We start from the raw sequence: 13,893 nt of genomic DNA on the forward strand, positions 1-13,893 counted from the left end.
AGCGCCTGCCAACCTAGCAGTTCGAAAGCACCCCTAAGTGCAAGTAGATAAATAGGGACCGCTTACCAGCGGGAAGGTAAACGGCGTTCCGTGTGCTGCGCTGGCTCACCAGATGCAGCTTGTCACGTTGGCCACGTGACCCGGAAGTGTCTGCGGACAGCGCTGGCTCCCGGCCTATAGAGTGAGATGAGCGCACAACCCTAGAGTCTGGCAAGACTGGCCCGTACGGGCACGGGTACCTTTACCTTTACCTTTATGTGTGTCTGTCAAGAGGCATATGTACTAAAATTTTGTTGATTATTATTTTTTAATTCACAACCAGATGTGAGAATGTTGGTAAACTGAACTTAAAATTGGGGAAATGGGAAACAAATTGACAGATTCTTGCATCCCTACTCCCAGCCTCTCGCAAACAGTAGAAGGCAGGTGGAACTGGAAGCCTTTGGCCTATTCTTCTAATCACTCAACCCCGTACCTGCTTATTCAGAAGTAGGCTCCACTGTGTTTAAGGGGGCGTAACTCCTAGGGTGTTTAGGACTCCAGCCTGGAAGTAAGCTCCACTGAAATCAGTTAGACTTATTTCTGAGACCCTGTAGAATCAAAGAATCATGCAGCTGGAGGGATCCGGCATTCCTGGAATGCAGTGAGTCCCATTGAGCTTATGGGCTGGCTTCTGAGTAAACTTGTCTAGGATTGGGCTGTGTGTGTTGCAGTTGGCATATGCCTTCAGCTGCGAAGAAGAAACTCACTCAGACGATTAGCACGGGCACCACCAACACACCTGAAATTTAGGCTTAGAACAAGGGTCAGCAAACTTTTTCAGCAGGGGGCCGGTCCACTGTCCCTCAGACCTTGTGGTGGGCCAGACTATATTTTGGCTCTGGAATTCTTCCGTAACTGGTTTGTGGGCGGGACTTTGCCCTGCTCCAGCTGGTGGTGCCACAATTATGCCACTGGCCTTTAGCCAATCAGCAACGTGGCAAGGTTGTGGGTATTTATTTGGCAGGGCAACGTGGAGACCCTCTATTGCTTTGCGCTGCCAAACACCTGCCCGCCCACCCTTTAGGTTTTGTCTGGCCTTGCTTTGGACTTCGGTTGGTTGCCTGTTTGGGACCAGGGGCCGGGTAGGATTTTTTTCCAATGTGGCAGATTGGCTGTGGCCACTTGGCTTTTGCCTACCTCTTAGAAATCGTCACAACTTTGTAAGGTTTGGCGGTTAGGCATTGGTTTAGGGGGATGTGGGGAGGGGAGGTGCGGCCAGCACCTGCCCCTCCAGTTAATAGGGTATTCCATTAAAGGAATCCAGAGGTCTGGATTTCAGCCGAAGCCTGGAGAGGGGCTAGGGCCATGCCAGGACCCCCGGGAATCCCAGGGGTGAGCACCAGTCAATATGCAGTGGTACCTAAGGTTAAGAACTTAATTTGTTCTAGAGGTCCGTTCTTAACCTGAAACTGTTCTTAACTTAAAGTACCACTTTAGCTAATGGGGCCTCCTGCTGCTGCCGCACGATTTCTGTTCTCATCCGGAAGCAAAGTTCTTAACCTGAGGTACTATTTCTGGGTCAGCAGAGTCTCTAACCTGAAGCATCTGTAACCTGAAACGTCTGTAACCTGAGGTACCACTGTACATTGATGGAGCGCCCCCTGCTGGTTGTTTACCCTTCCAGGCTTCCTGTAGGGTGGGCAGGAGCCAGTTATAGTCTTGATACTAATGCCTAAGCCAATACCAGTCACACTTGTGTATTCAATAAAGTTGTGGCCAAAATTTGCCCATTAACCTTTAAACTAAATTCTGCCTCCACTGTGTCTTTATTTCCATGGGGATGGGTTTTTCAGGCTCGGAGCACAAAAGCACACATTCTACTCATGTAAAAACACCAGGCAGGCCCCACAAATAACCCAGAGATGCATTTTACATAAAAGGACACATTCTACTCTTGTAAAAACACGCTGATTCCCGGACCGTCCGTGGGCCAGATTTAGAAAGCAGTTGGGCCGGATCCAGCCCCCAGGCCTTAGTTTGCCTACTGATGGCTTAGAACATCTCAGCATAGAGGCAGGCACTTTTATCAGTCAGAAAATAGCCGCTGAAAATTCCTGCAACCGAGAAGTGATAAATTTCGCATGGACACCCAAAACCGGATTTAGCATGTCAACCTTGGAAGCCCACCTCACGATCAGCAGAACACCTATGTTTCAGATTACAGTGTGATTTTATTATTATTATTTTTTTAGGTTTAGGTTTCTCGGTCCGCACTCACCTGGAGAGGTAAGGGCTCTGAAGGATCTTCCAGAAATCCACTGCTGTCAGACTGGCAACTGTTTGTTCTTGTCACTATCACATCTATATTTAGAAAAATAAAGGTGAGAAGGAAAGTACGTAATTGAAATGACTGGAGAATTTTATTTCAGCCTTTATTTCAGGTGGTTTCAGCATCTGCTGCTCATGACAGCCAAGCGAAAGAGCGAGAGATGTTTTCCAGTTCTGTGTTATTTATTTTAGTCCTAAAGTTGGAGCATATTATCTTGGGTATGTCCGTGGGCAATTACTAGAGGGTGTTCCCTTGTTTGTCCCTAGCACCAGATAGGAACAGAGGACGGCCAGCCTGAAGAAAGAGGGAGATAATAAGGGGAGGAGGATTGGGCCTGCTCAAGCCTCTCCCTCAATGCATAGCTTGAGAAAAAGCCTATACCTAAGTACAAACTGTTTGTGCCTAGGCTCTGTCCAAGCAATCATGGATACAGTGGTGCCTCGCAAGACAAAATTAATTCGTTCTGCAAGTTTTTTCGTTCTACGAGTTTTTTCGTCTTGCGAAGCACCACTGCGTATTGACGGTTTCCCGTAGGAATGCATTGGCGGTTTTTTAAAAAAAGGCACAAGACGTTTCGTCTTGCGAAGCAAGCCCATAGGGAAATCCGTCTTGCGAAGCAACTCAGAAAACGAAAAACTCTTTCGTCTTGCGAGTTTTTCGTCTTCCGAGGCATTCGTCTTGCGAGGTACCACTGTACTGCCAAAGGGGGGGGGCATTGTGGCATTCGTATGGAGCCCCCAGTCGTCTCACGGACTATTGACCCGTACACCACTAATCCGCTGCCACCAACCAGATCCTCCCCGGTAAAATCACTTCAGCCTCAGTCAGGTTCTCAATTAATAAAGAAGAGTGTATTTTATTTCAGACACAAACAAACCTTTCCGGCATTCCAAACATTGTTGCTCTTTACTTTTAGTCCTATTTCCCTCTCTCTACCTCCCCTCACTCAAGAACCCACTGCTCTGTCTCTCTATTTCCAGCTGCCTGCCAACTGCTTCTCCAACTCCCTTTCCCAACCAGCCAACCCACTGAAACCAACCAACCGCCCACCAACAACTCCTAACAACTAACTCAAACCTTGGGCTAAGCCCTTTTATTCACAGGTAGGCTCCGCCTCCAGTTTTCCTATTGGTCTATATTTTTAACCCTATCTCTCCCCCCTGTTCAAACATTTTCTAAATGAACGGGCAAATGCCACAGGCATGCACAGTGCTTATGAATATGCAGTTTGTATGGAACCAGACTCTTCCAATGGCTATGCATGTAGGAGGAAGGCAGGTCGTGTGGGCATGTATTCTTCCAGAGGTGCCAGAGGAGCCACATTTCTGCAGATGCATCCCATGCTGCTGCTACAATGGTGCCCCGCGGAGGACCTTAAGGTCCACAAATGACAACACTTTGGAGGTCCCAAGTCGCAAGGTGGTTAGATTGGTCTCAACTAGGGCCAGGGCCTTTTCAGTACTGGCCCCGACTTGGTGGAACGCTCTTAGGGCCCTGCGGGACTTGACATCTTTCTGCAGGGCCTGCAAGACAGAGCTGTTCCACCTGGCCTTTGGTTTGGACTCAGTCTGACCCTTATGTTTCCCTCCCCTTATGGTTTTGATGAGGTTGCATTTTAAACTGCATTTTAACCTGTATTTTAAATTGGTCCCCCCCCATTATGTTTTTACTGTAATTTTACTGTTGTTAAGCTCTGGCTAGGGAGGGCGGGGTATAAATAAATTTTATTATTATTATTATTATTATTATTATTATTATTATTATATGTCCAACATCACACGGGTGGGACCTGTTATCCACAGCACCTCCTTACCTTCCAGTTGTTGATCCTGTGTCATTGCCTAGCCAGACTGGCCTCATCCAAGTAGTAGTAGTTTGGATTTGATATCCCACTTTATCACTACCCTAAGGAGTCTCAAAGCAGCTAACAATCTCTTTTCCCTTTCTCCCCCACAACAAACACTCTGTGAGGTGAGTGAGGCTGAGAGACTTCAGAGAAGTGTGAGTAGCCCAAGGTCACCCAACAGCTGCATGTGGAAAAGTGGGGAAGTGAACCTGGTTCACCAGATTACAAGTCCACTGCTCTTAACCAGTAGGTGCTGAGCCTGTATGTATGTATGTATTTTTATTTCTTCAATTTGTACACCACCCTTGATCCAAAGATCCCAGGGTGGTGCACAACATTAAGAACACAATTCACGCAGCAATGTTTTAAATGTTAAAGGAGTGACCCCAAAGAAGAGTGGTACCCAGACTGCCGCTGTATTCATAATGGACACTTCTGCCAGACCAGAATAGGCTTCACAAACGCACAGCACCTTGCAGCCTTTAAACAATAGATTCCATCACTAGACTGAAGCCGGGCAACACTAGACCATTCCATAAATGAGGAGGTGGACATGCATGGGACCCACACATGCTAAACTCTAGCTATTTACCACCGCTGACTCTTCTTCAAGGGCGACGTTCCCTTTGAAGCTTTACATTTTTAAAAAGTCGCACATTGATCTTGCTAGGAAGTCATTCTGCTGTTGTGCTCTGTGGATCTGCTTCAGGTTTATTATTAATTCCAGATGTCCAAAGGCCACAGCAGCAGAGGTAAATACAATTATGTAACTTTTTTTGTTACAGGGCATAAGGAAGGCTGTAAAAGCAAAGATCACGATAGTAACGCTAATAAATTACCTGCTAATTTTAACTGCTGCTGCTGCTAAAGCAAAGCTAAGGCAAATACCAAAGAAGAACACACATCTTCACTTTAAAAACAAAGGCAACGGATCACAAAGATGGTGTAGAAATAAAATTTACTGGAAAAATAGGGCCCAAACAACAGACTTTTTTCATCAAGGAACTTTTGGGCTATGCAGATATACATGAGAGTAGCCTCACTGAATTCTAAGGGACTTACTTCTGAGTAGGTGCACATGCAGTTGTGCTGCACATTGCAGTCTCTTTGGAAAATTAGTAATCCTGGAAGAAAATTGCCCTACCTGGTTATATTGAGATATAAACCTATTTTTCGAATTTAATAAACACCTTGCTTTTGACGAGATGCTTGAGATTGAAAGCCTTACAGAGTTTGCTTTTCCTCAGCAAAATCATATTCCCGAAAAGATCAGCAGAATTTCTCTGACATATAAAAGCTGCAAAACTAATTTAGGCCATGCTAGTCTACAAAATGCAACAGACCAAGGAAATCAACGTAACGGATCAATTTAAAAACCTTGACTTCAAACCTTAAAATGACCAGTAGGTGGCAGCAGTAGACAAACCTCCAGTGTAAAACTTGAAATACGTGAACACTCAGATAAACTCTTTTACAACGCCTCTGTTCCTTTTGAATGCAGGAATAGCAATGGAACCAAAAAATTAAAGACTAAGGCTGCAATCAGATGCATGCATATTTAAAAGCAAAACTCACTGAACTTGGCTGGATTCACGTCTGAGAAAACCACACATTTTATTTCTTTAGTTATAAAAGTATTTATATACCACTAAATTGCAAAACATATTAAGGTGGAAGACAATGTACTCGGTGTGTGTTATCATGGACTGGTGGAGGAACTGGCGCACCACAGTAGACAGTGCAGTGTTAAATTAAACACTTTAGCATGGAAAGATTGTTCAATTTTGCTTCTCTCCTTTTCTCCCTTTCCCAATCCACAATAATTTGCAAATTTCCTCTTGAAAATTTGTCAGCGTTCTAGTGCAAATTTCTGCTTGCAAACACAGTTTTGTATGCAGGTTTGGCTAATAAACTTTGTGAGCAATTTCCCCTAATATAATGCATTTTTGAATACTGTTTTCTAATATATGAATTTTAATGCAACTCTTTCCCTAACATATGCATGTTTGCACAAATTGTTTGCTTGGAGAATTGCATCGCAAAATTCAGAGATGTGTGAATTTTGAAATTCTGGATTGGAAGTGTGGATTAGGTAGCTTTGCATTAATATGTGAACAAAACAGAACTTCCCCTCAACCTTAAAGCATTAAAGTGGTTTAAACCAACTAACATCAAATTAATGAAGCCCAGGGGATTTTGTATCCAACTGCTCAAGTTTTGTTTCTTTACTACCATTCTTTGTAATAATGCCAAAATGACATTTTGCAAAGCTCTGAAATATGTGGAACTTCCCAATGTCAACATCGAGATCTGATCTAAAAATTCAGCATTGGAATTCTAGAATAGAAATTAGAAATTAAACTGGCCCAAGGAATGAGTTGTTAACACAATTGCATCACAAGAAAAGATGTCAACTATAATTGCCGTTGTATATCTGCAGCCAAGTATTGACAAATGGTGGCTAGCATAGGTATGCAATTGTCAAATATCACTCCATCTAATGGCAAAGTCAGGTGTGTGAGGGCTGATAGAAACGGAGTCAGAACAGAGCCAACTGAAAAACAAGAGAGAGGTATCAGAATGCTGAAGGAAATCCCAAAATTTTCAGAGGGGCAGATACATACCATATATTATGAATTCTTCCACAAACACTCCAGTAGTCAGAAGGAAAGAAAAACTGAAAGTTGGGAGAGGAAAGTGACGATACGGAAAGTTGCCCAACCACTGCCCAGTGTCCTTTCTCTTGGCAGATCAAGATGAGCAGGTGACAGGAAAGGTTGCAAGGTTTTTAGCTGGGGCAATCAGGATAAGATCCGCTATTGGACTATTGATTCAAAACCCTAAAATGTATTTTATATAATTTACTTTTTATTTGTACAGTGGTGCCTCGCAAGATGAAATTAATTCGTTCTGTGAGTTTTTTCGTCTTGTGAATTTTTCGTCTTGCGAAGCACGGAGATGCATTGACGGTTTCCCGTAGGAATGCATTGACGGTTTTAAGAAAAAGGCGCAAGACGTTTTTGTCTTGCGAAGCAAGCCCATAGGGAAATTCGTCTTGTGAAGCAACTCAGAAAACAAAAAACTCTTTTGTCTTGCGAGTTTTTCGTCTTGCGAGGCATTCGTCTTGCGAGGTACCACTGTATATCATATTGTCATTTTATTGCTATGACCGATGGCTGACGCAAATAAAGATTTGTATAATCTGCAAGAAAGAAGGGCCTTTTCGCTGGCTAGGTTCAATTCTAATCCTTCTAACCTCCTTTGGGGTAGGTTTGTGGGTTTGGCAGAAGGAGATAGGATCTGTCCGTGCAATTCCTGGTGGAAACTCTAGCTCACATGGCCCTTAAATGTAAAATGTATGATGATCTCCGCCAACAGTTTCTAGACCATCTATGTATTCCAACATGGAAACCAGAGAAGGAGGTTATGCACTTCTTAATACAGGGGAGAGACCAGGAGCTCACCAAGACAGTAGCTAAGTTCCTCTATTGGATTTTTGGTCGCCGAAGTATGATACAGGATCCTGCCCTCGCCAGAAACCCACAGAGATGGGGCAGATTGCTCACCTCTTCTGCTCTTTGGGGGGTGACTGTGCCATTGGGATGGTGACGAGATCGCACTGGCTTATGTATTCTGAATGTACTCTGAATGTTCTTATATGATGCCAATAAAGGTTACTTGACTAAAATAAAGATTCATTCATTCATTCAGTGGTTGCTGCAACTGTTGCCTAGAGTACAGACCAGAGAATAGCTGTCTGGATGCTGGACTGGCGTTTGTCGGTGTTCAGAGCCGTAGAAACTACTGCAAGTGTCCTCTTTTGAAAATAAGGAGTTAACGATTATATAATTATATAATATAATATAACATAATTATTATTGTAAAATTACGGTATATAAAATTGTATAATTTTATTAGTAATGCTGTGTCTTAACGCTGCAATCCATCCTGGGACCTTAGAGTAAAGGGTGGGTAATAAACAGCAACAACAGCAGCAAAAATAATAACTATGACCCCCACTGCGATCAGTGGCGTAGCGTGGGGGTGCAGGGGGGGGGCGGCTGCACCGGGCACAACATCGGGGGGGGGGGCACGCTCGCACTCGCAGCTCTCTACCCCTACCTGGCTCACTCACTCTCTCTCACTGCAGTGCTGGCTGTGCGAATCCGATCCGAGCCAACGGGTCGCCGCCCACTGTGGAGGGGAGGGTGCCAGGCGTGCGGTGCGGTGCAGAGAGAGAGCGAGGGACTATCTGGGGGAGGGACAGTGCAGCGGGGGGGGGGCGCAAATTACTTGCCTTGCCCCGGGTGCTGACAACCCACGCTACGCCACTGACTGTGATGCTGTCTATCTCGCTCCCCACCCTCTTGTGCAGATTGGATAGGATGCTACAGTGCTTGTGCAGGGCTAGGATAAATATAGTTCAGGGTGGGAGGAATCAAGGGTCTTTCAAAAAGCACCTGCAGTGACCTTGACCAGTTTGGATTCTGTATCTCAGAGGCAAAAGCATAATATTAAAACCCATTTTAGAAGGATTGGAAGCATCTCAACATATTTTTGCCACTGGTTCCAATATAATGGGGGGGGGGGTTATCCACAGAACCCCAAGCTCCCAAACCACCTTAAAAGATGGCTTTGCACCATTTCCTGTATGTAATGCATCTTTGTCAGGTTCTCACAGTGCCCTGCCTTCCCAGTTGTTCGTATTATCTTCATCTCACTAACTGGCTTTAGTCCAGTTCCTAAGCCTTGCCAAACAGTGAAAAAGCCGGCTGACATCTGTGTCGAGTTCTAATGAAATGAGACACAAAGCTGTGAGCGTTTGGAAGTGCAGAAATGCCATCGGTGCTGCCGCAGACCTTCACCCCCCCGCAGCTTCCAGGAGATGGAAGCGGGATAAAAATGGTTCTGGGAGAACTGGGGTTGTTGGAGATTCCACAACTGAAAAGTCTTCATGGAAGGAAGAGACTATTCACTGTCAACTGTAGAAAAGACAGGGCAAAGCAACATTATGTTACAGCCCAGGTGGCTAACCCCAGGGGGTGTTTTTTTTTTGGGGGGGGGGTGTCTAATTTTTCCCCACCAGCAAATTTCTCCATCCTCCCCATTTGGGCAGCAACAGCAAAATAAATAAATTGTAAAGTAGACACGGTACAGTGATACCTCGGGTTACATACGCTTCAGGTTACATACGCTTCAGGTTACATACGCTTCAGGTTACAGACTCTGCTAACCCAGAAATAGTGCTTCAGGTTAAGAACTTTGCTTCAGGATAAGAACAGAAATCGTGCTCTGGCAGTGCGGCAGCAGCATGAGGCCCCATTAGCTAAGGTGGCGCTTCAGGTTAAGAACAGTTTCGGGTTAAGAACGGACTTCCAGAACGAATTAAGTACTTAACCCGAGGTACCACTGTACTGGGTTAGGCAACGCAAATCGCCACTCCCCAGTCATCAGGCTGATCATTCAATGAGTGAAGAGACAGATGAGATAGCTCTGAGTCCATGCATCCGCTTCTGTACGTCCAGTGTGCGTGTGAGAATGAACCTGAGAAAGTTTGGTGCGGCCACAGTAGACCACGGGTGCTACAGCACTGCACAATTCAAGACTCTCAAGCAGGGATGGTTGGCTTTTGTCATAGAGATACAGTGCAATCTGCTGTCATTTCATTGTGTTCCAGAGAAACATAAGAGCCAGTTCATGTGCTGCGTTCACTTTTTACACACAAGTAAACTGCTGTGCCAGAGCCACAGCTCAGGGACTGGATCTATGCCTTGTCCCAGCTTCAATCCATGGGATTTCCAAGCAGGGCAGGTAAAGACTCCTGCCTGAAACCCCAAAGAATTCCTACCAGTCAGTGCACACAGGATTGAACCAACTAGACCAATGGTTTGATTTGGTATGATCCTGGCCCGACTGTGCAGGCTGCCTATTAGTTTCTGGGCCCAATTCAAAGTGCTGGTTTTTACCTATAAAGCCTTAAATGGCTCAGAACCACAATAACACAAGGACCTCCTTCCCCGTATAAACCGTCCCAGACTCTGCAAGAATCATCAGAGGCTCTTCTTCATGTGCCTCCTCCACATGAGGTCCAGAGGGTAGCAACATGAGAAAGGGCCTTTTCGGTGGTGGCTCCCCATTTGTGAGATGCTCTCCGCAGGGAGGTTCTGGCGCCTTCATGATACACCTTTAGGCGAAAACGTTCCTCTTCAACCAGGCCTTTGGCTGGTTGACCTCCAATGCCCTTTTAAATGCACTTGTGGGAAGTGAGAGTGGGCAGTGATTGGTTTGTTCAGTTCTCGTTCTCGTTTTTATCAGGCATTTTGTGCTTTTCTATTGGAATTTTGCGTGGAATTTTGCCCTGAGACCTGCAGGTCTGTGAAGGTCAGTACAGTGGTGCCCCGCAAGACGAATGCCTCGCAAGATGGAAAACCCGCTAGACGAAAGGGTTTTCCGTTTCGGAGGTGCTTCGCAAAACGAATTTGCTATGGGCTTGCTTCGCAAGACGAAAATGTCTTGCGATTCCTGGGGTTTTTTTCCCGCTCCTCACCCCCTTTTTCTAAGGCACTAAGCTGCTAATAGCCTTTTAGCAGCTAATCCGCTAATCCCTTAAGCCTTTAATAGCCGCTAATAGCCGCTAAACCGCTAATAGCGCTAATCTGCTAATCTGCTAATGGGCTTGCTTCGCAAGACGAAAAAACCGCTAGACGAAGAGACTTACGGAACGGATTCTTTTCGTCTTGCGAGGCACCACTGTATATAAATTTAACTAATGATGATGATGATGATGGGTGGCTAAGCTGTGACTACCACACACCACCCCTACTGCTTCTGCTAGCTGGGGCTGATGGGAAATGCAGCCCAGGAACATTTGGTGGGCCACAGATCCCCCACTCCTGTTGCATAGGTAAAGGTAAAGGGACCCCTGACCATTAGGTCCAGTCGCGGATGACTCTGGGGTTGCGGCGCTCATCTCGCTTCATTGGCCAAGGGAGCCGGCAAGTCCTAGGCTCTGTGGTTTAACCCACAGCGCCACCCACGTCCCTTTGTTGCACAGAATAAGGCTATCATTGGCTATCAGCCAGGACTGCCATATGCAGCCTTCAGGATTCAGGGGCCACATGCCACTGAAGACAAGACCAGAGACCTTCCGTTGGCCACAATGGAAACTGGATGTTGGATCAGGCAGACTGCTTGTCTGATCCAGTGGGGCTCTTCTTATGTTCTTAGTCAAGGAAGGTGATTAATATTTGAGACGGCGGTTCCTTTTATCTTGATTTCATCTAAGCCAGACCTCGATTGAGCTCTGCAAAGAGGCTGATACGTCAATCTCCTGCTGCAGAGGAAAAGCGACGTCTGAGATTAGCTCGAGGCTGTCCCCAAAGCACTTCAACTCTTTAGGATTTTGTGAGCATCCCCGGCCACATCTTTCCCCTCACATTCCCAACATGAGGCAACCGGGATCGTAGCGAGGCGGCCAGGGATTATTTGCAGGCGAGGGGAGGGGAAGGCAAAGTTGGAAGCTCAGTATCATTGAGTGACAATGTGACATGCTCATTTTGACTAGCGAGCAAAGCAGCATGGTAATGTGGTAGAGGGACCCTGGGACCCATGGCAGGCTGCCAGTGACATTAGGAGAGTCACACATGAATTCATTTGGACAGAATGCAGACCTTTTCCACATCAGACTTAAGGCTGGCAAATTCCCAGTGCATTGTAACACCTAAATCTTTGTTACGATGCTCAGCGATGCAGTTAACCTCTCTGCCTAGATTAGGCGGTAGACTTTTCCATACACACAGAGAGACGGCACACACATTTGTTTCCTTCTAAACCCATCACTTGATGATCGTGTTGAAGACTGTAACATGAAGAGTATTGGGTGAACAGAGTGAAAAGGTCCTGAAGGCTGTAAGGTAAATGAAACATGAGAAAAAAAGAAGATTGTTTCAGAGGAGCAGTGGATGGTAGGAAGGAGCGGTTGGCATTAAATAGCGACCACTGAAGCCGCAAACTTAAGGAAAGGGCGATGGTTTAGTGGTAGAGCTACTTTGCATGCAGAAGGTGTTGGGATACTGCCAGGGAGACAAAGTCCATCATGACTCCACGTCGTCTCCAGACGTCCATCGATCTCCCGTAGACACGCAGTATCAGCAATTAGCGACACGAGCTCCTGAAATAGCTTGCCACATTCCAGAGCCATGCACGCTCTATCAGCAGATAACGCACAGCGAAAGATGCGCCCAGGAGAGCATTATTTACAAGTTTATTCAGCGTTGGTCAGAACAAAGAATAACATGACTGCCTGCTTCAAATGTCTCCGGCAGAGAGAGAGAGCAACGAAAGCAAAGACACAACATAAACATCCTGTGAAACAGGAAAATACGCAGGCTGTGACACAAACATCCTGCTCTCTTTTAAGGTGGAACAGAAATATCCTAACAGAAGGTCCCAGGTTCATCAACAGAAGTAAGGTGTCCAGACCAAGGGAAGAAATACAGTCATACCTCGGGTTACAGACGCTTCAGGTTGCGTCTTCTCGGGTTACGGACATGCTGAAACCCAGAAGTACTGGAACAGGTTACTTCCAGGTTTCGGCGGTCGCTAAGGCACAGAAGCGCTAAATCGCACTTTGCGCATGTGCTGAAGCACCGAATCGCAACCTGCGCAGACGCAGCACTGCAGGTTGCGAATGCTGCGGGTTGCGAACGTACCTCCCGCACAGATCACGTTCGCAACCGAAGCGTCCAATGTATTACCACTCTTTTCTGCTTTGGTCAGACCACACTGCGTCCAATTCTGGGCACCACAATTTAAGAAGGATGCTGACAAGCTGGAGTGTGTGCAGTGGAGGGCAACCAAAATGATGAAGGGTCTGGAAACTAAGCCTTATGAGGAGTGCATAAAGGAGCTGGGTATGTTTAGCCTGGAAAAGAGGGAACTGAGAGGAGACATGATAGCCATCTTCAAATATCTTAAGGGCTGTCACATGAAAGAGGGAGCATGTTTGTTTTTTTCCTGCTCTGGAGGGTAGGACTCGAGGCAATGGCTCCAAGTTACAAGAAAGGAGATTCCAATTAACCATTCGGAAAAAAATTCTGACAGTAAGAGCTGTTTGACAGTGGAACAGACTCCCACTAGAGGTGGTGGACTCTCCTTCCTTGTCGGTTTTTTAAGCAGATGTTGGATGGCCATCTGTCCTGGATGCTTTAGCTGAGATTCCTGCATGGCAGGGGGTTGGACTAGATGACCCTTGGGTCCCTCCCAGTTCTAAGATTCTATGATTCTATGAATCCCTCCCTGGCACCTGCAGGTAGGACTGAGAGAGAACCTTTGAGAAGTTTGTAAGACTTGCTCTGGCTGCAGTCACTCATTATCCCTCCTCATCCAATGGTCTGGGTGACTCTGGCATTGGACAGCCATAGATGGGGAAGTTGTGGATGGTGTTCAGTGATGTTTTACTCAAAGTAGTCCTAGAGCTAGCGTGTTCATTAATCTCAATGGGTCTACCCTGAGTAAAAAGTCATTGGGTTCTGCCCTACATCGATGTTTGACGTTGCTACCTTGCTGCCTCTACAGGTGATGAGATCATGCCATAAAAACCACAGGGAGAACTATGTTGTGACCCTCTCACTGGGGATCAGTGAAGTGGTCACAGTGACAGACTAGGACCTAGGAGACCAGGGTTCTAATCCCCACTCAATCATGAAACTCTCTAGGTCAGCGGTTCTTAACCTGT

The 13,893-nt window shown here is 46.0% G+C and overlaps 1 protein-coding gene across 3 annotated transcripts in view; it reads right to left on the minus strand.

Annotated features, from left to right (window-relative positions):
* ITPRID1 (ITPR interacting domain containing 1) overlaps positions 1 to 13,893 on the minus strand; it is a 74,444-nt gene that overhangs the window by 11,641 nt on the left and 48,910 nt on the right. For all 3 annotated transcript variants that reach the window (XM_083407012.1, XM_083407011.1, XM_083407013.1), the window contains exon 10: positions 2,261 to 2,343. In XM_083407012.1, the coding sequence (XP_083263138.1) occupies positions 2,261 to 2,343 (83 nt within the window). The remainder of the gene's footprint in view (positions 1 to 2,260; positions 2,344 to 13,893) is intronic.

This window comes from Podarcis tiliguerta, assembly GCF_965153285.1.
Source record: "Podarcis tiliguerta genome assembly, chromosome: 12".
NCBI classification, from domain to species: Eukaryota; Metazoa; Chordata; class Lepidosauria; order Squamata; family Lacertidae; genus Podarcis; species Podarcis tiliguerta.